The 25,009-nt window shown below is 40.8% G+C and overlaps 1 protein-coding gene across 7 annotated transcripts in view; it reads left to right on the top strand.

Annotated features, from left to right (window-relative positions):
• The first annotated feature begins 271 nt into the window (after positions 1–271).
• Positions 272–25,009, top strand: part of SLC38A1 (solute carrier family 38 member 1) — a 67,026-nt gene continuing 42,288 nt past the window's right edge. The window contains exons 1-4 of one of the 7 annotated variants that reach the window (XM_019653080.1): positions 272–503; positions 607–694; positions 16,868–17,085; positions 24,653–24,728. In XM_019653080.1, the coding sequence (XP_019508625.1) occupies positions 16,964–17,085; positions 24,653–24,728 (198 nt within the window). In that variant the 5' untranslated portion in view covers positions 272–503; positions 607–694; positions 16,868–16,963. Of the gene's footprint in view, positions 695–787; positions 1,028–1,085; positions 1,187–13,871; positions 13,987–16,867; positions 17,086–21,797; positions 21,874–24,652; positions 24,729–25,009 lie in introns of those variants that run through there. The other 6 variants (XM_019653079.1, XM_019653081.1, XM_019653077.1 and 3 more) reach the window with 6 other exon arrangements.

The raw sequence follows: 25,009 nt of genomic DNA, 5'->3' as shown, positions 1-25,009 counted from the left end.
TGCTGTTCCCAGAGCCAACACACCGTTCCATCGCTGCCCGTAACTCCAGGCGCCGACAACAACTCGCCTAGCTGCTGGATGGCCAGCCGCTCCCGCGGCCATCCTCACGCTGCGCCCTTCCCACAATGCAACTCCCCTCGCTCCTGTGGCCTGACTGGACTCTGGCGTTCCCCAAATGCGCCCCCTCCAAGCAAACAGCCCTCTTCTCATCCGCCCAAGCCCTCCTAGACGCCCCACATCCATCCCCAGTCTGTAGCTGCTGCTGCCGCAGCCAGGATCTGGGTTCACTGCCGGGTCCCAGGAGGGCGTGGGGCAGGTGTCCAGGCTGCACGCAGCCTCGTTCCCGGTGCCACCGTCAGTGCGCCCGACACACGCGCACCCCGCAACCCCTCCCTCAACCCTTTCCCGATGCTCAGTCGCCGCCAGCCGCGGTCGCTGCATCCTCAGCAAGCGGCTAGAGGGAAGCAGCAGGCACGGCCGCCAGCAGAGACACCATGTGACAGGTATTGCTCAGTGACACGCAGCTTTGGTTAAAGAGCGGGCTCGCGGTAGGGGAGGCGACCGTGCACAGGACTCAGAGGAATGGCCTGACTTTCCCCATTAAAGCATCACGAGCCATGGACGCGCAAGGGCGACGCGCCCGCCAGTAGGAGATGACTAAGATTCGAGACCCTCAGCGCTGGAGCGTGTCACGGTAAGTGTGAGGCTGGCGGGCAGAGTATGGGTGGGGGTGGGGGTGGGGAGACTGATGCAATCGGCCCAGAAAGGAGGAGGAGAGCTAGGGGAGAGCGGGCTGGGGCAGCCACTCCGCGTTGCCTGAAGGTCGCCGGGAACCTCCGCCCTTCACCTTCCTCAGAAAACCGCCACGCCAATCGTCCCCGCCCAGCCTTGGTTGACTGAGGCCACCTTTTCTCTGGCCGAGGCAGCCAGACCTTGACACAAAGGACATCACACGGCGGGAGGAAAATCCAGGAGGGCGGACACCTTGACGGCTCTCCTTTTGCCACTTTTCCCTTTATTGTCCGAGGTACGATGGTTTTCCTTACCCGGGAGAGCGGAGGGAGCGCCGAGAGGACAGGGGTGTTGGAGATGTGCGTTGAGGAGGCAGGAACCTAGGAGTCGCCCGTGCGGGCGTGAAAGGAAGGGGCGCGTGGCCGTGCCGGTTGGGTTCGGATTTTGCTTTTGGGTAAGGAAAAGTCCAGGTCCCCTTTTCTTCCGAACACAAGCCGGAGACTCAGGAGGCGCAGAGGGCTCTGGTTTCACCTTTGCATGGGCCGTGGCTTACTTTTTGGGTCTGTTTTCATAGTGGCAGCATGTGGCATCCGATCTGGTTAAATTATACAAGGGTCAGGGACCACGCCGGTGTGGAGAGAGAGAGCGCAGCCGAGGTGAGGGAGCGACTGCATACCGGAGAAGTGTTTGTGTAGCGGACATTTGGGGGGAATTTCTTCTGTTGGCAGAGGCCACAGGAGAGCGTGTGATGTACCCAGGGGTGTGCGTGCCGCTGGCTGAGTCTCGGAAACTGGCCGCGGAGCGCGAGTAAACCCAAGCACACTTGCCGCCCCTTACTCGAGCTTTGCCCCTCTCTCAGTAACGGAGAGGAGCAGGAGGGTGCGGGGGAGATTACTAAAGGATGCTGCCAGTGACTCACTGGCCTTTCCCGCCCTAAAGAGGTTCTTTGCAAAAGGAAGAAGGGGAGAAAGAGAAGTGCAGTTCTGGGAGATGGGATCCTCTGGAGCTGGCAAACAAAAGGCCGCCGCTTGCGCAGGGCCGGCATGGACTGCCCTCGCGTCCCCCCTCCCCCCCAGGCACTTCGCTCGCATCCCTAAATGTTGCCACAAAAGGCCTTTGAACTCGTCCTGTCGGTGCAGGGAGGAAAAGTGCTCCTCTGCCCTAGTGCGCGCCCCGGGGTGCCTCCGCCCCATTATCGGCATCCCAGATTGTTGGGCTCCTCAGCACCCACTGGGACCCCACACTTTACGTGGCTGCCTGGCCGCTGCTTCCCTGCAGAATCGCCCACCCCTGGGTTTCGACAGAACTGTGGTCAAAGAAGGAAGTGTATTATGGCGGCAAAAGGAATTTCGCGGTAACGGCGTCACGGCGTTTGGGGGTGACTTTCAGGGGCTGTCTTCCGCTGGGGAAGGTGGTGCTACAATTGAGTCCTTTGTGTCTCGCTCTGCAGCGCGGACCCAGTTTTATCACAATGTTTCCCCGATAGAAACCTAACTGCCAGCAGGATCACGTACTTTCTCGGACGAATCCATGGTGATGTATGTAGTACGCGGAAAACAGACCCCAGCTCTAGGAAACGGTGTAGATTTGACATCTCTGCAGTGGGTTTAAAATTTTTTCAATATAAGGGGAAGGAGAGACCATCGATGGTTTGCAGACTGCAGGGCCCAGCAAAGCTGTAATTTGATAGAAGAAACTGTACAGCAACTCGTGCTTTTTCTGACGTCAGAAAGACAACGGAAATAAAACCTGAGCTAGGTTGCTAGCTGGTCTCATTGTTAAACATCTCACGCAGGTTGGGGACTCCTGAAATCTATGTGAAGTAGTCAAGCCCCGGCACTGATGTTTCCTTGGTTGGCCCCCTGGATTTTGGTTTAGCCCCAGCCTCAAATGGCTTTACTCTTCAGCCACTAAGAGTAAAGGAGACATGTCTGTCTCCTTAGGCATCTGGAAACCCACCTTCTTTGGTTTGAGGTCTTAACCTTGAAGTTATCCACTTTAATATATATATACATACATACATACATATATATATATATATATATATTAATATACATATTCAATAAATATTTCCTGCTGAGGGCTTTGTGGCAGGTAGCTACTAACAAGATAAAAAGTTCCTGCTTTCATGGGGCAAACAGGCAATAAAATGCATGTATAAATGGATTTCAGATATTTGTTAGTGCAATGAAGAAATAAAACAGGATCATGTGGTGGGGACGGTGTTTGAGATAGATGACCCCCTAGGAGGGCCTGTAGGAGAGGGTGACATTTGACTGAGGCTAGGTGGTCAGGCCTCAGCCTATTGCTAGTCTTGTCTTTTCCCCCCTCTGGATGATACTAGAGGGCAAAACCAATCTGTCTCATCATTGTTCCCCTAATGCCCAGCACAGAGTAGCTGCTTAGTAAACGCCTGTTGGATTGAGATTTGGCCAGGCTCCATCTCATTCACCATTTTATGCTATTATTGACCATCCCTTTCTTTCCATGTCTCATTAGTTGTTCCCCTTCTCCTAAGTTGAAACGTTAGTCTTTTTCTACTCTGCTTCTCTTTCTTACCTTCTCGCTTCTGAGCAGTTATCGGCACTTGTAAATACCCCTCAAACCTGTTCTCACCTCCATTCCTACTGCCCAAGTTCAAGTCCCTGTCACCTGAACTCGACATGGCAATTCAAGTAGTGTGTTGGGATACAAGAATCATGAAACAGGCATGGAGGTACCCCGAAGAAACCAGTGCAGGGGAGGAAGATGCAAGCGCAACACGTGGTTAAGAACACCGTAACTAATTGAGGTGTAACTGCTCTCTAACTGGTCTCCACACCAGGCTCTGCTCCCTTAATTCAATCTCAACACTCTATGAGATCTGTATTTCTAAAACTCGGTTCACATTTTTTAATGACCTTCAGTGGGTTCCCCTTGCCTACAATTAAAGTATAAATTCCTTAATCCGGCACTCAGGACTCTCCACAGTCTGACTCCCCACCTCTTTCTGTCTCTTTGTCCCTGTTCACCCTATACCTTCCCTGTCACATTTCTGCCTTCAGTATCATGTTGATTCCAGGCTGGAATGCCTACTAAAATCCTATATATATGTGAAGGCCTATCCCCAATGCCAAGTTTCTACCTCACTAAATAAGTGTTCACTGATCACCTCTTAGCATTTTCATAAAGATTTTTTTAGCTTTTACTTTTTGTACTATTGTCACTCCAGGTGATGGAAGGAGGGGGATAAGGCCACAGGCTTTGAATCAAATATAAATACAGTTGGCCCTTGGTATCTGGGGGTTCTGCATCCCTGGACTCAACCACCATGGATAAAAAATATTTTTAAAAAATGTTACATTGTTGCTGATGTGTACTATGTAGTGAAGCCTACCAAGGTTGCCCCTGTTCTGAACATGTACAGACTTTTTTTCTTGTCATTATTCCCTAAACAATATAGTATAACAACTATTTACATAGAATTTACATTGTTTTAGATATTATAAGTAATCTAAAGATGATTTAAAGTATATGAGTGGATGTGCTTACGTTACATACAAATACATACTACATCATTTTATATAAAGGACTTGAGTATGGGTTTTGGTATCCATCGGGGTCCTGGAACCAATCCTCCTGGGATACGAAGGGATGACTGTACCAGATCTTAACTTACCAGCCTAGAAACTTTGAGCAAGTTGTTTAGCATCTCCAAACCTTGGGTTTTGTTTGTTTGTTTTCTGTTTAATGGGGATGACGATAATAATGATGATGGTGGTGGCACTAGTGGTACCCATTTTACTGAGTTATCCCGAAGATTTAATTAAGATAATGGATATGAAGTACTTGGCATGGTGTTAGCACGCTATATATATCAAATTAAAAGGGACGTCAGGTTTCTCATCTGTCAGAGGAGGTGGGGAAAGTTGACCAGTAAAGTTCCCCTTACCTCTGATATTCTATGACTTTTTAATCATTTAAAAATACTTTTCTGAAAATAATATCTTGATGGAAACTACCAGAATCTTTTCAGCCCCTGGGAGAATATGCATCTGTGAAAGGTGGTGTGGGGGTGGGGAAAGTATGTGCGTGGAAGCAAGCGCCTTCAAAATCCCATCAGACTTCAGAAAAGCACACCTTGGAACACTGACCCTGAACTGAGTCATTGTTACACTTATTTCTGAAGTTTGATCCCGTTCTATTAATTGGTTTTCTAGCGACCACCTATATTTAGGGCTACTTACTAACAGTCAAGGGGTTCAGTGATTAGGGATGAACCATGGTTTGGGGAAACAAGAACTTTGCCTCTAGTGAAGTTACAATGTGTCTTTGCCAATAACTAGCTGGGTACACTTGGGCAACTCATTCAACATTTTTATGCCTCATTTTCTCATCTGTCCAATGCTAATGATAGTGTCTGAGCTGCCTAATTCACAGAGCTGTGAAGATACAATGAGAACAGAACCTAGAAAATCCTTGAACAAGTTAAAGGAACTCTTCATGATGATAATCTTCTGGAGTTCTCAACACACTGCTAATGCTTAGAGGATAGGTTTAGACTAGTGATTCTCAACTCTGGCTTCACATTCGACTTACCAGGGGACTTTTAAAAGCTACGAATGCCCAGACTCCATTTTCAGAGATTCGATTTAGTTGGCTGGAGGTAGAGCCCAGACATGGAAATTAAGAAACAACAACAACAGCAACAAAAAACCCCAAAATTACCAGGGATAATTCTAATATGCAGTGGTTTAGATTTAAAAGCAGACAAAACAAAATCAGAAATCGAATGAAGACCTCCATTTGTTGTTTGATAAAGGCTTAGTAATGAATGTTGAACCGTGATGACTTTTCCCTTGATCCTTTGACTAAATCAGCCAGTTGTTGACATCATGGAGCTACTGCCTCAGGTTACAATTTATAACCTGAATTTCCCCAGGCCTAGAAGCCTGTCCAGTGATACAGACAGGGCCACATAAAGATTTAATGTGTGGATCTCAGTTTCCATCTCTTAGGAGTGACAAAGAAGATTGGAAAAGAAAGAGACAATGGAGAGCAAAAGCAAAGGGATGGGCTGTGGCCCAAGGTTGTGTTGGGGAACAGGCCCTGAGTGGGAGAGTGACAGGACAAAGTACAGGGAAAAGGTCGCATTTGCTCTGTTGACTGGTTTTGTTTAGGTTGCAAACTGGTGGCTATCGCACCAAATGAAGCCTGTGGGTGTATGTTGTGGGACCTACACTTGCTTTTAAAATTGTTTGGAATTAGTTGTCAGTATTTAAATATCAGAATTTCATTTAAAATCTGGATTTCTGGCATTTCTTGAAAAAAGTGAAAAATCTATCTTTTTCCTACTGAAATAGATGGCACACATGTTCTCCAGTTCCTTAAGCCCAACCTGCTTTGCTCATTTCTCTTACCTACCTGGGCCCTGTCTGTATTTGTTTTCAGTCTAAATATGTAGATATTAATGCTGGCTGAATATTAGAATCCCTTGGAGAGCATTTAATATATCTATGTTTGGATTCCATCCTAGGGTAATTAAATCAGAGCTAGTGTGTGTTGGGGGGAAGTTACACTATTATTTTTTAAAGCTCCCGAGGTGATTTCTATTTCTAGTCAGAACTGAGGGCTTCTAGTTTAAGTTACTTATTCAAAAGGTTTTGCCAGAAGTCTATCATCTCATCTCTGAAAGTGATCCATTAAGAAATATTCTATAGACTCATAAATTCAGAGCATTTTAGAACTGGGGGAGATCTTAGAAGGTGCATCAGTTCGTCTTCTCTTTTCCTATTTTAAGGTGAGAATACAGTGGCCCAGGGAGAAGGAAAAAACTGGTTCAAAGACTATAGCATCATCTAGTATTGGATTATAGCTTGTTTTATTATGTTTTCTCTTTTTGAGTAAAGGCATATTTTTAAATGTTTCTTTTTATAACTGATCCTCTTTAAATGCACAACTTTGTGGTGCTTTAAAATTCTTATTATATTTGTTTTTCCTGGGATATTTTGTTGGGAATTAACTATCATAGCTTAGCCAGGGGTTAAAAACAAACAAATTCCCATTCATTGTTTTTTGTTTGATAGCTATCCTTATCAGAGATGTCACTAGAGCAAAACATACATGTGTGTTTCTCAAAGGCTGAAATAGTCCAGGCTGTTTTCAATTCCATAAGTTTTTTAAATTATTTAAATCTATGAATTTTCAGTTGATGGAAAAGTCATTAAATTTTGTGGTATTGATACCGCTCAAATACACTCACTGTTCTAATTAAATTAAGCTTCAATTAAAAAAAGTAATATACAGTCTGTCCTCCTATATTCTGAGTTACAGGTAAAATTCATTAACTCCTGTAGTTTTCTGGCATTTTCTATGAAATTTCAATAGTTTCAAGACATCTGAATATGGCTACTTACTTCCCAGATATCATAGGCTGGGCATATTGATAACAGACATTTAAAGGATCATATGCTCATATGGACAGAAGAGGAACTATAGAGCTGTAGGAGAAGGTGTCAGATACCGTGAACAAGATAGGACGCAGGGGACAATCTGTCCAAGGAAGTGAGCAGCTCATCTTCCTGCCCCACACAGAAATGGTTAATACTAATCCTCTGGTGAGCTTTCTTTAACACAGGGCCTCTTAGCCTTGACGCTACTGACATTTGGGGCTGGATAATTCTTCGTTGTGGACACCTATCTTATGCATTGTATGATGTTTACCAGCATCCCGACCTCTCTCCACTAGAAGCTGGCAGCACCCCCTCACTTGTGATGACCAAAAATGTCTCCAGACATTGTCAAATGTCCCCTGAAGAATGGGGCCCAAAATTGCCCCCAGTTGAGAACCACTGCTTTAATGTAAGGCTTTCTCTGGACTTTTAGAACTCATGCTAGGAATTCCAGGCATAGTGGCCAGGATGTTAACAGTAGATACCTTCCATTTATATAGTAGTTTACAATTTTAAATTCATTTTCACATAATTCCCACATGCCCAGATCTCATGTAAAATAAATTAAGTGGCAGACCTAATGAAAATTGTGAGGTGGGGCTGTACATGTTGCTTCCTTTATCTTCCCATTTTTGTTTTTTTTCCTGAGAAATTGTGTTTGTGAGGATCGCTGATATATTGTCTGCAGACATCATCATCATAGCTTTCTTTTTGAATCTAGTCATCGTCATTAGTAACATGTTTACTATCACCATGTGCTAGGGAGCTATGGGGTCTGTGCTCCCTGTCCTGAAGGAGCTGTGATTGTAATCAGGGAGGAGGAGAACTACGTAAAAGGATTATTAAAATACCGGGGGTGCCAAAAACACGTACACACATTTTAAGAGATGTTATCTTTGTATTACTTTTTGAAGTTGAATTATGGTAGCAATGTGTAGTATGACCTTCGCTCAAAAAATGGCGTTAATCCAATGAATGCTAGCGTCACCATGCGACAGGCAGGACAGTCTAAGAAAATGGCGGAAACACGGCTGTCGTTTGAGGAGCGCAAGAACATTTTGAAGTGGTATTTGAAATTTGAGAACATTGTGGAAGTACGACAACAATGGAGGCATGAGTACGCAACAGAACCTCCAACATGCCTAACAATCGCACGTATTAGTGATAAGTTTGAGACACGTGGTACTGTGTGTGATGTGCATAAAGGACGATCCTGGAGGCCTCGCACAGCAACAAGTCCTGCTTCTTCTGCTATGGTGCAGGGACAGTTTACACCTTCGCCACTGAAGTCCACCAAACAATGTTCGCCGTAATCAGAAGAGTCTGGACGCTGATGGTAACCACTTTGAGTACCTCTTGAAATTGCAGAAGTCAAACGTGACTTATATTCATCTTTTGTTATAGGTATATATTAAGTATTACAATTTTAACACAGCTTTTTCCTTTCTTAAAATGTGTACATTTTTTTTGGCACCCTCTGTATATAAGAACCCTTGCTAAAACCAATGAGTAATCTATACAAAAGTGCTGTAAGAATTCATCATGGGTAAATACTCGATCATTGGTTGATCATTGGAAAAAGACATCACAGAGAAGTTTGGTTTGAAATTGAAAAATAAGAGGACAGAAGCAAGCAAGCTGGGCTTTTAGAGAAATGTTATACTTAAGTAGGTGTCGGCTTGATGGGAAGGTGGGGAGGAATATGCAAGACATGTTTTCAGGAAGAATCTGTGTCTGTAGATGGGAGAGGGGAGGGATCAGTAGGTAGCGTGGAGCAGCGGTTCTCAACCTGTGGGTCGCGACCCCTTTGGGGGTCGAATGACCCTTTCACAGGGGTCGCCGGGTACTCTATGTGGGCGTATCTGCATGTGGGCCTGGAGATGGATAGAGGAGCCGTGTCTTGGTTCCTAAGACCATGGAAAATATGTGTTTTCCGATGGTCTTAGGCGACCCCTGTGAAAGGTTGAGAACCGCTGGCGTGGAGGAAAGTGACTGGCAAAGTTAGGATTGTGGAGTTGAAAGGAGTGAGAGGAAGGGAAAATTAAGAAAAAATGTTCATGTATTTTATTCAAATTAGCATCTTGGATTCCTTTGGCTAGATACCTAAGAGTGCAATTGCTGGGTCATAAGGTAGTTCCATTTTCAATTTTTTGAGATACCTCCATACTGATTTCCACAGTGGCTGCACCAATCTGCAGTCCCACCAACAGTGCACCAGGGTTCCCCTTTTCCCAACAACCTCGCCAGCACTTGTTGTTTGTTGATTTATTGATGATAGCCATTCTGACTGGGGTAAGGTGGTATTTCATTGTGGTTTTTATTTGCATTTCTCTAATGATTAGATTGAGCATTTTTTCATATGTGTGTTGGCCATCTGTATGTCCTCTTTAGAGAAATGTCTCTTCATGTCCTCTGCCCATTTTTTAATTGGGTTGTTTTCTTAGTCTTGAGTTGAATTACTGCGCTGTACACCTGAAGCTGAAGCTGAATAATATTGGATGTGAACTATAATACACACACACACACACACACACACACACACACACACACAGTCACAGGATGTGCAGTACAGCATAGGGAATAGAGTCAGTGGAATTATAACAGCTATATACGATGTCCGAGGGGTAGTAGATTGGGGGAAGGGTGTTATCACTTTGTGAGGGATGTAAATGTCTATTACATCGTTTTGTACCCCTGAAACTAATAAAAAAAATAATTAAATTAAATTTAAAAAAAAGAATGTGGATAGGACTTGCTGACTGGTTAGACATGAGGTGGCATTAAAGTGATGCCAGATTCCAAGTCAGCATGATGATGAGAATGAACATTATCTTTAACAGAAATAGAAAAGCTGATGTGTGAGGTCAGGTGATGTGTTCATTTAGGCATGTGGAGTTTGAGGTAATGTCAGACATTCACGTGGAGAAGTCCAGAAGGCAGCTGTTGTCTAGCAAGGATTTGTGGAAATTTTTCTGAGCAGGAAGGAACTTGAGAGATCACCCCCCTTTAACCTTCTCGTTTTACAGATGAAGAAACATGCGGCATGTTTAGTGACGTGATCATTATCAAGCAGTGTTTATGAGGGAGATCTTATTTCATAATACAAAGGAATTCTAGTTTTATAAAATGAGAAAGCCTGGGGGAAAAAAATCTCAAAGATGCCCTGTGGGATGAACATGACACTACAGGCTTGAAGCCTTAAAAAGGAAAGAATTTAGAGTGAGTGGAGGGAAGAGTGGAAGTACAAAGAGTCACCCCAACACTAAGCATGGGAGGAGGGAGTGAGTTGGCAAAAGAGGCCAAGAAGCAGCACTTAGGAGGAAATGGTGAGGTCAGTAAACAATGCTCCATGCTCTGCAAGGCGTTGAAGTGAATGAAGACTGAAAAAAGAGGCCTCTTGTCTTGACTAAGAACTAGTAGCCATCATAGTCACAATAGCTTACAAGAACCAGGCCAGGCACTACTGTAAGTGCTGCACATGGACGCAACCATGGAATTGTTACAATGATAGGGTGGGTATTGCTTTATCTCTGTTGTACAGGAGAGGAAATTGAGATGAAGAGGAGTTAACAGACTGGCCCAGGGTCCCACAGCTCCTAAAGGGTGGAACCAGAATTTGCCAGTTGGGCACGGTTTCAGGGAAGTGATAAGGACAGGAGCAAGTTTTTCATATATAGAGCCCTAGTTGCACAGGAATGTGGGAAACGTAGCTTTCAACTTTCCATCCTCTATAGTACTGTACTAGAAAGACGTGGGAATAAACATCGAGTGGGCCAATCTACCACAAAGCATATGAGCAATTGAAATAGTATTTTTGCTTATTTATCCCAAAAAGTAATTTTGAACAGTGTTTGAGTTATAATATATTCTAGACAAGGTTACTTTCCAGATACAGAGCTGAGAGTGATTGACAGAAACTGGGGAAGCTAGCAGAGAGGAAATGGCCCTTGAGGGTCCTAGCAGAGCTGAGACTACTGGCGCTTAAGGTTAAGCCATGAGTCTTGAGTAAGAGAGAAAACTCCTTTTCTTCTGAGATTGCTTACTAGCTCCCAGCCTGTTTACTACCAAACACCTTTTTTATTACTTCCCACCTTTCAAGGATCCCAGCTTTTCAAAGATTTTGAATATCAATTTTAAGCTTTTATTTTAATTCAAGTATAATTTATATGCAATGCAACATCCAGATCTTAACTATACTGTTTAATGAGTTTTGACAACAACTTTAATATGTTAATTCACTTTCCATTTTTATTACTCAAGATATATAAAATTGCCAGGCAGAATTTAGGATTATCGCATCAAATTAATGCAATCTGGCCAAAAGCAAGGATACCTGACATTTTTTAGATAACCAGTTTAGCCTGTCTAAGGCCTTTCGAAATACAGAAAAGCAGCTCATCCTCATAGATCCATATTGCCATCTAAGAGCCCAGTGATCCAAAGATTCCAAGTGGGTCAACAGGCTCAGTCAGTTGTTGGAAGAGACGACAGGAAGAATAGGACCATCATTAATCTTAGGCCTAATACTTTCTCAAAACCACTGACCTGGCTATCATGATTGATTCTCGGGAGCTGAGCTAGGAGAGGTGTGATTTGAGTAGTTCTTCAGAATAAAAAACCAACATTGATTCATAATAATTTAAAATTAAGTGAACATGATTGGATATTTAGTGATGTTAAAGAATTCTTATTATTTTTTTAGGTTTGATAACGATATGGTGGTATTGTTTGGAAAAAAAGAGTTCTTACCTTTTAAAAAGATATGCTGAAATATTTACAGGTGATTGGATATCTGGGATCTGCTTTAAGATAATTCTGTGTGATGGTGGGGATAAAACTTCAACAAGACTGGCTTGAATTAATAAATGTGGAAGTTGGTACATGGGGGTTTATTATTCTAGTCTGTCCATTATTATATATGTTTAAAGGTTCCCATAATAAAATAATTTAAAAGGGAGGAAAAAATAAAATTAGAATATTAGTCAGGGTTTAGAATAACAGAAATCTTTTTTACATATGTTAAGCAAAAGGGATTTATACAGGGAATGAAGTGCCTATAAAATTGTTAGATGACACAGTGCGCTCTAGGTTGGACCTCTAGGGATAATTACCAGAACACCACCATTCAACTGGCATGCTAAGAAAACTGCTACTTGTAGCTCCATCAGGAAGCTGGTTTCACATTGTCTCAACTACATGCTCCAGAAACACATCCCTTGAGCCAAACCTGATTATCAGGAATCCATAGCCACAACTGTTGCCTCCAGTATTATCTACTGCACCTGCTAGAGTAGTACCTGCAAATGGATGCTTTGCACCTACCACCTTGCTCTCTGATTGGTGGAATATAAATCATATATAGAGCCCTAGATGCAAAGGAATGTGGGAAATGTAGCTTTCAACTTTCCATCCTCAATAGAATTGTACTAGTAAGAAGTGGGAATAAATATCGAGTGGACCAATCTACCGCAAAGTATATGAGCAATTGAAATAGTATTTTTGCTTGTTTATCCCAAAAAGTAATTTTGAACAGTGTTTAAGTTACAATATATTCTTTGGTTTGGTTTTCCCTCTATGATCTTTTTTTTTTAATCAGCTTTTACTCAACCATCAAACCTCCTAATACTCAAGAACACATAGAGTCTCTTGCTCCCTTTACTCTAGCTAGGCTAATATGAATGGTCGTATAAGTCTGTTCTGTGCACAGTTGGTCTCCTTGTCTCTGCCTGTGCTGTTCCCAATACAAGTAATGCCTTCCCTATCCCCCAGTCTAAATCCTACCTGTTTTTAGACATAGTTCGAGTCCTAACTCTTTGTAAAACCTTCCTTGATTTCTCAAGGCCTCAGTTACTTTCCTTCTTTTCCTCCCCGCCTTTCCTTCCTTCCCTTTCTATATGTACATATGTATGTACACCTGCTGTGAAATCTTTCTGGATTTAATCTTTATTCTACCATATAGTTTGTTTCTATTATACAAATGTTTTATGGTATGCTGTCGCTTTATATGGATATGGTCTTTCTTGCTTAAATAGGCTCTATGCAATGTAAGGCCAGACAAGTTTATCTGCATAGTCTCTCTTTTGACACAACACCATGAAGAGTAGAGAATAAGTTTAGGTATTTTACATTGGTACTATTACTAAAGCATATCAGTAAGCATACAACGATAATAATACTCGCTTAAGAGTACCTCACAATTAAGGTAAAGGGTCAGAAATGTGCTGTGCTGAGTAAATTGCAATTCGTAACCTAATATAAACACTGGGAGATAGTAATTATGGTTGGATTAACATCAAGATCTTCACATGATGACCCCATTTGCCTTTTTAATTAATTGTATAGTCTGATAATTGCTTCAATCTTTCAGTGAAACTATAATTCGTTATTTCTTGAACTCCACCTCTGTGCTGTTGACCATGTCCTCCTTCACTGAGAAGTCTCAGCTCAGGGCCCATCTCTGCCTGTCAATCTCCTGTACACCAAGCAGTGTGACTGGCCAGTGGCAATGGGTCAGATGTCAATTTATGACACAGTCAAGCAGCTAAGCGATCATTAGAAGTAATGTGTAGACCTGTGTCTACTGACATAACTCAGGATAGGAGACCCTATCTTGTTAAATGAAAAAATGTGTTTTAGAAACTCTAAGGTATGATTTACAGTTTTATAAATGTATGCATATTTTTATTTGTACTTATTTTCATTTAACAGATATTTATTGAGCACTGACTGTGTACCACGCACTATATCTATGTGCATAGGAAAACCCTGTAAGATCATACTCTAGTATATGTACAGAGATTGTCTCTGCTTGCTGAGATAACAGGTGACTTTTTTCTTTTTACTTGTTTCTTCCTTTATTGGCAAACTTGTAAGTTCAAATTTTTCTACAAAAACCTATATTGTTTATTGATAAAGAACTAATAAGTTTTTAAAAAACACTTCTTCAAAATGTTTACAGTGTAATGCTACATGAAAAGTAGGTTAAAAACAGTCTAAAATCCCAATGTTAAATAAATGAGAGAGAGTGAGGAGAGGGAACTAGAGAGGGAGGGAGAAAGAAAACAAAGGAAAAGAAAAAAATAAGAAAAGGAAGACAAGAAGAAGGGAGGAAATATATCAAAATCTAACAGTGGCCCATTTTTGAGTAGTAGAATTTCTTTTACAGTCTCTGTTCTAAAGGTTCTATAGTTAGCATGTATTGTTTTAGAATCAGAAAAATTGTTTTTGCTTTTTCAAGAGCCAGTTCAAATGTGACTTTTCTATTAAGCTGCCTCAGAGTCCTGAATTTGACCTTTTTCAAACTTTTTAAATCCCTTCATCACTTAGTACTCTGAATATATGATAAATTGAATGGATAGGGTTTCCTAAATGTAGCCTCAACCTTAGTGACAGGTGTCACTAACTTTTTAAATTTTCCCTATTTCCCAGTTTTCATTTTCAAGAACAAGGTAGATTTCATATAGGTTGTTTCATAACAATAAAAATGTATTCTAAAAAAAAAAAAGGAGATTAGGACACAAACAACACAGAAAGAAAAGACCAGATAAGGACACAGCAAGAAGGCAGCTATCTGCAAACCAAGGAGGGAGGCCTCAGAAGGATGCTTGCACTTGATCTTGGACTTCTGTCTTCCAGAACTATGAAAAAATAAGTTTCTCTTTAAGCCAAAGGGAAAAAAATTTCTATGTGATTAACTTAGCACTGGTATTTGCCGAATACTGATGTAATTTTAGTAACAAGGACTTCCTATATTATTTTTATTCTTTTCACCTTTTTGTCCATTTTTTAAATGACTAGTTTTATACATACATGTTTACATATATATGTATATACACACACAGACACATGCATATATATATACACATATATATGCTATTTGTATACATGCATACCCATGCACACACACATATATATATATATATATATATTGATATGAACATTTCAATTCAAACAGCAGACTCCATATCTATTATTAGTTAACTTTTTCTCTCCTCAAAAAAACTTTTCTCTAGTATCCTTTTTCCTACCAATTTATGCAGAGAAAAGACTCCTTAATGCGGAGTGGAAACGCCTTCCACTGAATCAACTTTCAGCCCTATAGTGTCACTTCAGTAGTCTCTAAGGGAGCCATACAGGAGAGTGCTAGAAATTACCCAGTCTAGTCCCTGTGTGCAGGCTTCATCAAAGGGGGTCAAAAGGTGAGAGTGGGGTTCAGCCTTTTTGACACACTTCAACTTTTGCAAAGTAAAGACAGGTTGCAAACACTGCTGCTGTCTGAAGGTACTGAAAGCATTTAGAAATGGCCCAGTCTCTAGTGACTACAACCCTGGTTAGAAGAATCAGCCCCCAGCTGTCAGGCTGGCTTTAGACCAGGAGTTCGTGGCACTCACACCTCCCTGTCCTGGCTTCCTGCTTTCCAGGCAAGGCCCTGCCCTGCAGGAAGGGTGAAGCTCATGCAACCTGAGGTATTAGGAAGTATTTATGTGGTGGAAGGTGGACAGGATCGTGGCACCAGGGAAGTTCCATGCTAAATAGGAGACTGTGTGAGTGAAAAGGAATAGTGTGTGGCCTATTTGTTGGGAAGAGGAGAAGAAGGAAATTCTGGAAAAAGTATCATTCTAGGGTACTTTTTATGGGTCCTGAAAATATCAATTAGCAAAATATTTTTTGGGATATACTAGGATGCTTAGATGGGCACGTTAGTGTTTTGACTCTTAACTAGGTTTCAGTCATCTTATGGAATTCAGGATCAGACAAAATATCTAAATGTCATCCAATTGCCATTGAAGGGTAAAAAAAAAAAAGTCTCATTGCCATTCTGCTTCATTCCATGGTCCCCATTACATGGTCCCTGAGATTCTGCCCGTGAAGCTCCCGCACATATGGAGCCCTTGCTTTTGAAATTGCGTTCCCCCTCTCTTGCCACCTGCTTTTTGATTTGTGAAATTGTGTGTCTGAAATTCTTTTCCCTCCTTATATACTATTGGTGACGTTCCAGAACTTTAAATTGCATTCATCCATGTGGGGGGAAGTGTGAATTCTGCAAGTTTTTTTTTGTTTCTGATGAGGAAATATAGTTTCAGGTGGATTAACCTAAATCCCCTGAGTATGAATTTTTAATTCTCTAATTCCCTGACATGGAGTGATTTCATTGAAGAGGCTGATTTAATCTCTTGCAGTTGATGGATAAACTGTTTGCTAAATTTCAAAACACAGATTTGTCCTTTGCTTCTTGACCTCTAGGTTGGGTAGTTGATCCCTCATGATGCCATTTATTGAGGATTTGCATTTTTATTAAAGTGGGATTGCTAAATCAGAGGTGCTTTTGTGGCTTTGCACTCTTACCCAGCTATATGTGTGCCCCGTGATCCGATGTTTTAAAATAACTGAATTGCTTTCATTTTAAACATTGTTTTATAAAAGGATGTCTATATTGCCTGCAGCTCACATGGTATTCCTATAAATGTAAGCATAAAGATTATGGGATAGGACTCATTTTTAGTTAAAAATGGGGGAGATTTATGAAAGGCATAAAATGTAGAGCCTCTATAACTTGATGTACAAAGATTGCTTTTAATGTTCCGAGTAGCAAAATGTAAAAGTTGCATTATTAGTAGATTAATTATTTGTTTACTTATAAGTTTATTTTTAATAAGTGGTGATATTCATATGTTTTAACTACTTTTCACTGTGTTGTATTTTAGGGGTGTCGAGCTTATATTTTTGCTGCTGTCCATTTGTAAATACGCTCAGAACAGGAGATATTGGACAAATTTTTTGACTACAGGTACTTTCTAAACATGATGCATTTCAAAAGTGGACTCGAATTAACTGAGTTGCAAAACATGACAGTGCCTGAAGATGATAACATTAGCAATGATTCCAATGATTTCACTGAAGTAGAAAATGGTCAAATAAACAGGTGAGTATTTTTCTACTAACACTTTCTAGCCAATGAAAGAAATGTTATCTAAATTTTCAGTTATTCTCTTGAATTATTCATTACTAAAGTTATGCTCCATTTGAAGATGTAATTTGAATTTCTTATGTGACATCTGTTGGGCACAGTCTGCAATAGCAAATGAAGCAAATAGGAAAATAATTTATTCATCCTTTCAAATCTTTCAATTGAGTCTAATAAAAATGTATAAATACATTGGACCCCAACCAGCCCTAACTTTTCAAAAGCTCTGTGCTTATGAATTAGAGAGACTATTGGAATTTCACTGCATCCTGTAGCTGAATGCGTACTATACAGTCATCTGACCTGGCCCACATTTTAATCAAGAAATGGTCAAAGTTGCATTTGCCAGTATTCCTGTGTTAAAACTACAAATACATCATGACAAGCATTATTTGTAACATGGATTTTAAAGAACAATAGTTGATCCCACATGGCTCTATGAGAAACTATAGTAGAGAAACAGTACATGAAACAGAAAGAAAATTAAAGATACTATGAGTGACAGGACGTGGAGAGGTAGCTGTGACCTCAGCCTGTCCTTCCAATGCTTGGGTTCTGTTTCTTAAGTTCCAAGAGTATGGCCAAATGTCTTTATTATTATTTTTTAATGATTTGGGGCATTCTCTGACCTACTGATTTTATTGCCAGTTTGTGTGGATCCCTTAGCAGGAAGCCCTTCAGCTTGGGAGTTAGTGGTACAGCTTGTTTGAAGCATAAAGTCTCTTAAAAGGCTAGGACAGGAGAGTGGAGTAACAGGACTACTTATCAGAACACCAGTGATGCTACACTTTTTTTGCAGGGGGTGTCAAAAGGAGATTAGAGTGGGGGAAGATGAAAACATTATGTCACCTAACCAGGCATCTTCATAGAAATCGTTTCTGATAGTCCTCTCTACATTCTGAAATAGTGTATACATAATTGAAAGTCCAGCATAGGACTTAGCTCTCATCCTTTACATATACTCAGACGTTTCAGCCTTGCCCCGCCTCCTTTTTCTCTTCCTTAAATGATCTTAGAGGTTAAGTATCCAACCCAGACACTTCTTCATTGTCATCCAAGTATCATTTACTGTGTTGTTCTATTTCTTATTGTTGGACTCAAGTTTACTTCTTTCACCTTTTCTGAGTAATTCATAATTACCATTTCTTGACTGCCAGCTTTTTAAACATATATTGCCATTTATCCTTATAACATCACGCAAAGTGTTCTTTTGCAAATAAATTTTAAAAATTTAGTTTGCAAAGAAGGAAACTGAGGCTCAGAGAAATAAAATATGTTGCCCCAGGACATATGCAGGTCTGTCTGAAATCCTTGTCTTTCTACTATATTCCACTGCTTCTGATTATAATGCTCAGGCATTAGTGAAAAATAGTCTTTACTAGTTCTGTTAAACTCTACCAGTGCTAATTTATGCTCTGTACTCCTTGAATGTTCTGTAGTCACTGCTGACCTCCACTTAACAGTGCATAGGAGTCCAACCATTTCCTAACTAGGACACTTTGTTTTTATAATGAAGCTTCATTCCCAGAGCAATACAGACCTTGAAGACCTTAAAATGAAAATCATTTATAATATTCAGTTTAGAATCTGAACTTGATCTTAAAAAGTTTACTTACTAAAAATACTAAGTTTTTGAGCTGATTACCACTTGCAGTACATGGAAGCGCCCACTCTCACCCCTGACTCGGGCATGTGGACACCTTGCCCAAGGGAGCTCACTTCCCCCTACACTATGACTAAGGCGATGAACTGGTACAGCGGGATTGCTGTTGGGTGTGGACCACTTGTTTTGCAGAGTTTGGTTCCACTCTTGCAAATACAGCGTGATGCATTTATTTCTTCATTTATTTTAGCTGCCCTCTTTTATTGACATAGTTTATGAATCTTGCTTCATTTATGGCTCTAGGACAATTAAAATGAAAAACAACATATTATGGCATGAAGCCAAAAGGGTAACTAAAAATAAAAAAAGACCCCTATCATGATTTCTGCAAAAGCTACACCTAAGTACCTTGCATTCTTCTTGCAGCTTTTCCACATTAGTGGGAGAAAGGTAGGCCCAATTATATACCTCTAAGAGAACTATCTCCAAAACTGTGAACTTCCGTGCGATGGTGCTTCTTTTTAGGAAGCTAGAGAAAATGTTGAAAACAAATGTTGATCTCTGATTACCTGGCATCTAGCTGATAGCTTTGCCTGGAAGCTCCTCACTAGGATACAATAAGAATCACTTTTTAAAGTTTAGATAAAAATAAAGTAGAGCCATTTGGTCATTAGGATACCTGCCCTTACACCAGTTCAGTTGTTTTATTTCATGCCCTAATTTTGGGGTTAATGTCATAGAAATCGATACCTGGAACAGCAAAACATTTAAAAATGTCCACTAAATCAGTATTACTGACATATTAAAGTGCATATGAAACATCAGGAAACCTTGTTAAAATGCAGATGCTGATTCAGTAGGTCTGGGATGGGGCCTGAGGTTCTAATTTCTAGCAAGCTCCCAGGTAATGCTCATACGGCTGGTCCATGGACTGCACTTTAAGTAGCAAGCTCTAGACTCTTTCTCTACATGTGACCTTCTTGAGAGAAGGAATCATCTTAATCATCTTTATGTCTCTTGTACCTTGAAGTGATACAATAATACTGCCTGATACAGAATGCACATTACAAAGTCTTTGTTAAATGAGAGAAACAGAAGCAGACATAGAAAGAGAGAGCAGGTAAGTGCATGGTTTGGATTTAGACTTGTATTGAATCCTGGCCCTATCAATAGGTCTTGTGTGATCTTCTGCTTTAAACCTCAGTTCCATCCCTGTAAGACAGGGATAGTAATAATACGTTATTTCACGGGAGAGTTGGGGAATACTAAACACAATACTGTTCGTAGGCTAAGAACTCAGGCCCTGCAGTCAGCTAGCTTAGGTTCAAATCCTGGCTCAACAGCTTAGTTATTAGTAATGTTACTTTGTTCAAGTTACTTAATTTATCTAAAATGGAGCTAATAATAGTACCAACCACGTGTAATTATTGTGAAAATAAATGAGAAGATCCATGTAAAGTACTTGGTACAGTGCCTGGCAATAGTACACCTTTTACTATGAGAAAAGACTTTATCTATATAGGTGCATCCTTTTTCTTTGGCAGGCATTGCTTTCTTCTCCACTCCAAGGAGTAATAATATTGTTTTAGGTTTTGGGTGATGGCGGGTTATTGTTATCTTAAAGATGTTGAAATATGAGTATATTATTCTAGCTGCATCTAGGCAAACATTTACACATTTTAATATTTATTTACTGTTGCTCTTTTCTCTATGTATAGTTTTTGTTGTTATGACCCAGGAAGCATCCAACAAAATTTGAGAATCCCTCATTAAGATTTTTCTTAAAAGAATTTGGGGCAACTCTTGTTACTATACCCTACATCATCTTTCTTTTCTTTTTTTCTTTCTTTTTTTTGTCCCTGTATATCTTTCAGACTTTGTGTACTAGATTTGTGTTACTTGGGAGGACCCTTGAAACATTATGCCTTCTCTTCTAATATCTTTTCTATACCTCAAGGAAGAAGGTTCCATCACTTCTTCCTCTGTTCTGTTCTTATGTCAGAAAATCCTTTCCTTGCTTTAATTGCTCCTGTTACAATTAAAGTCTGTTTTCTCCTATTTTCAGTAGAGTTTATTCACCAAGTAAGGCTATGCTTACCTGTCAGACTTCTCTTTAAATGCGTGGTTTCTTTAATTCTTTCATGTTTTCCAGTCTCTTTGTTACTTGCTTCTTTCCTTCTCTTTGACTTTTTTTTATAGAGTGTTACAATTTCAGGGAAAGAATTAGGAAAGGTCATTTAAGTTCAACCACTCATCTCTTTTGTGTTATGAATCCTCAAATGAGACACTATAATCTAGTAAGAGCCTGATTGGTAGAGATTAAAATAGAAAGATTATTTTCCTATTGCACAACCCGTCCTTGTTGGATTGTTGTTGTTGATTCACTTCTGGTTTTAAATAACTGCTCGCTGTTGCTCGCCTCTCTTTACACCACCTCACTCTAACGCCTACATCCTTTTTAAGGCTTTGTCTATTGAAGGTCACCATGACAGCCACTGTAGGTTTTTGTTTGGTTTTGTTCTCAGAACAATTGACTACCTAATAGTTTATTCAATTCTGCTTTATGGGTAAGGACTGACCCAGTGAAAACTCTTCTTTTAAATAATACTTTTATCATCCTGAGACTACATGTCAAAGACACCTTCTCCCATAGCCCATTTTTAAGTCAATAAAGAGAAATCTTAACTCAATTTCTTTGCCAGAGCTCAATGCTTTTTCACACGCAATTACACTTTTTTTTTAAATGGTAAGATAACAGAAACTTGTGATAAGCTGCTTGACCTAGTTATTTTAAATGGACTGTTCCATTACTAAAAAGGTTGGTTTTATTTTGTTTTTTTTTAAAAAGTTTACCGAAATACAAAGCAAAAACTTCAAGACTAAAGAGAAGAAAACATTGAAACACCATAAAGAGAATTAGAGAGGATTTCTTTAAGTACTTCATTCTTACTGAGCTAGATTTCCCTGCAGCCTAAGCTACTCCCTAATTCCTAAATAGAAGATGCATGATCAGCTTATGGAGGGTTCCTCTGAGTGGCTAATGGATGGGTAGGTACATTTAAGAAGGAGAGACTGAGAGCACTCCATAACCACCCTGGATGCAAGATGAGTTCAGTAGCACTGTCTGTGCCACAGACCAAGTGGTAAGTAGGTCAGAGTCAGAAAACTCAGTTCAAACCAGAGAATCAGAAGACTCCTGGAAGATGAAGCCTTTGAACTGGCAAGAAGGCATTGGCTGACAGGAGGACGGAGGGCCTCCTGGGTGGGGAGTGGATTCCCACTGCTGTCCTGTGTTTCTGTCTCTCCTCTCAGAATGCTATGATCTTTGTCTCAGTCCTCACCCCCTCTTGGGAAGATCATTTTGAGGAGCAGGGAGACATTTTGAGATTGGGACATTGAGACAAAATCAAATTCAGCAGTATCTGGAATTGCAGGGTGAGGAATTTGTACTTGAAACTTTTTTCCATGGGGGAACCAGTGAAGATTTTTGGGAAAACCTATTAAGTCTCGCTGCAGAGAATAGACCAGAAGAGGCAGAATCAGGGAGGCGCTTGACACACAATGTGTTTTTTTAATGGTGACTAATTCCAACAGCCTGTAAGTCAGTTTCCTCATTCTCGTTCCACAGAAGTTGGGCAGAGAAGAGCGAGCAATCATGCAGGGGCCTTCTTCTCCATCTCCTTGTATCGCACAGTGTTTGAACCTATTGAATGCTGCTTATGTCACGTTGCCCATGTTCTTTTCTTTTCTGCCCACTCGCCCTCTGCCACAAATTCTGGGGGATGTGGCCGGGCCGGGAACTTAGATCTGCCATAGGCGGTTTGTTGGTGTTTTGTTCGGTTTGTTTGAAAATGTTGGGGCTTTTTCCTTACTTTAAAAATAACAAAAATCTTTTTTGGAAAACAAGTGCCTCCGCAAGAAAGGCAAATCTTCGGGGTAAAGATTTGGTAGACGTGAGTCGGCTGTTAACATTAGCCTGATGCCATACAGTCTTCTATTTAATGGCAGATTTATTCTTGAAATCGATTTCACTTTGCAAAGCCCAGCAGCCACGTGGCCCTAGGTTGCCTGGGTGAAAAGGAGGCTGCCTTCCCTTGTCCCTCTCCAGCCAGATCTGGGCACCTCAATTCTGTGGAAAGATTTAAAATGTTAAGGGCAAACGAAAGGCCAAATGTTATACAACTGCCAGATTGGTCTCCAAAGATACTGCTTTCATCATGTCCTTCCCTTGCTAAGAATCTGCAATACTGTTCCTCAGGCCTCTGCCTTTACGTTTCCTGTGGCTAATCCCATCCAATCATGGTTTTTCCTTCTCTGGATTCCTTATCTCAGCTCACTTTTGCACTCAGCCTGATGTTCCTATTCTGGTGTTAGCTGGTGTGGTCTCTCCTCAGCTGCAGTGTCAGCTCCTGCATTTCAGGAGACCAAGGTTTTCTTCCCCGTCCGTTTGATCGCTCAGAGCAACTGGCCAGGCCAAGGTCCTAGGCAAAGGCAGACGCTGAAGGGAATAAACCGCAGGTTGTGCTGCTTCTGCTGGGGGGTGCTCTCAGAGGAGGTCTATAGTATGTACACTGCCTGTCTTTGGTTTATCCTGGCAAAATGCGAACCTGGAGAAGTAATGCCAGGGAGAAAGCCAGGCCCATTGGACTACAGATGAAAAAGATAGATAAATAAATGATGTATATTTTTCATTAACAATGTTTTATTGTGAAATAGAGCATCACTCAAAGTGTATGAAAATGTAACGTAGTTTAAAGATATATGCTTCTTTAAAATAGTTCAGTGCAAGCGACTTTACATTTATTAGTGAAAAATTTACTGTCATTAGTTATTACGAAGACCAGATATTTAAATTCCTGGAAGAGCTACAAAGCATACCTAACAGGTTTTATTAATACATGCAGCAATTTGCCTATGAATGGACTTTTTTTTTTGACAATAGTACTTATTTTTTTAATGGTGAATTTTTTAAAAAATTAGAAATTTAGGCCATAAAGTTCTGATATTAATTCTTTTTTAATTGAAGCGAAAGTACAGCTCTCTTACGAGAGGGGGCACCCGAAACTGGCTTGCCCTGATATTAATTCTGAATATGGATCTTAGATCATTCTGAATTCCTGTTTCTATATATTTGCGTACAGTTTACTCCACTCAGCCCTTCTGAACCTTCCCCATCCCAACTCAAGTCCCACTTCCCCCGTGGAGAGGAACGATTAACCTGTTGCTCTTTTTCTGTGCCTGGAGATGTACTGATGTTTTACACCTGCTCTCTTATTTAATTCTCCCCATAACTCCTAGAGATAATGTAACAGTGTTACTCCCATCTCACCGGTGAGGAAACTGAGGTAGCATGCCCTCACAGCTAGTGAGGATCTGAACTCGAGTTCTCAATGCCATGCTTTCTTAAAGCCCTAGCTCTGCCCCTTACCATGGACTAATGCTCTGCCTCCCCCCACCATAATTTCCTGGTCTCACCTCTTGTAGCCTAGTGTCTGCATCTCTTATTACACACCTCCATGTCTCCCTCATCACCTTGTCTAGTGACTTGCATGTAGCAGGTGCTGAAGGAATATTGGATGGGGCAAGAGTTGGTTCCTTGTTTGCAGGGAAGCGGGAATTCCTATTTAAAAACTTTGTACTCCAGGAATGTGCGCTCAGAAGGGACCCTGCCTCTGGTATTCTTTTAAATGCCAGTTTGATAGCAGCATTCCTGACTTTACCTAATTTTCAGTTGGAAAAAAACCTATATGAAAATTAACTTACATTGCATATAGTGTTTTAATGTATTAGTATTTAAATGATTTGACTTTAGATTGATAACTTTTCATGTATGATGTTTTGGTAAGTAATAAATCACTTAGGTATAATGTTAAGCTTCACATCATTACCACGAAGTTAAATGTATTATACATGTTTTTACAGCAAGTTCATTTCTGATCGCGAAAGTAGAAGAAGTCTCACAAACAGCCATTTGGAAAAAAAGAAATGTGATGAATATGTAAGTGTCATTATAATAAGTATGCCTATTTTTCACTTAAATTGGGGCAGATGGGTTTTTTTTTAAGATTTTTTTTTAAATTGGGGAATTGGGGAATGGGAACAGCGCTAGGGAATTGGGGAAGGGGAACAGACAAGTTGCTGTCCTTTTGTTCATTCACACTAGTTATGGAGGACGTTGCTTCACTGGCCCAAGTTGGCACCATCATTGTGCTCTTCCCGGGCGAGGCAGATCAGTCGCCATCTTCTGGACAGCTGCTCATGGCGGCTGCTGGCGGCTCA

This window comes from Hipposideros armiger, unplaced genomic scaffold, assembly GCF_001890085.2.
Source record: "Hipposideros armiger isolate ML-2016 unplaced genomic scaffold, ASM189008v1 scaffold_194, whole genome shotgun sequence".
Lineage (NCBI taxonomy): Eukaryota > Metazoa > Chordata > Mammalia > Chiroptera > Hipposideridae > Hipposideros > Hipposideros armiger.
This window is presented reverse-complemented; position numbering and strand designations above follow the sequence as displayed.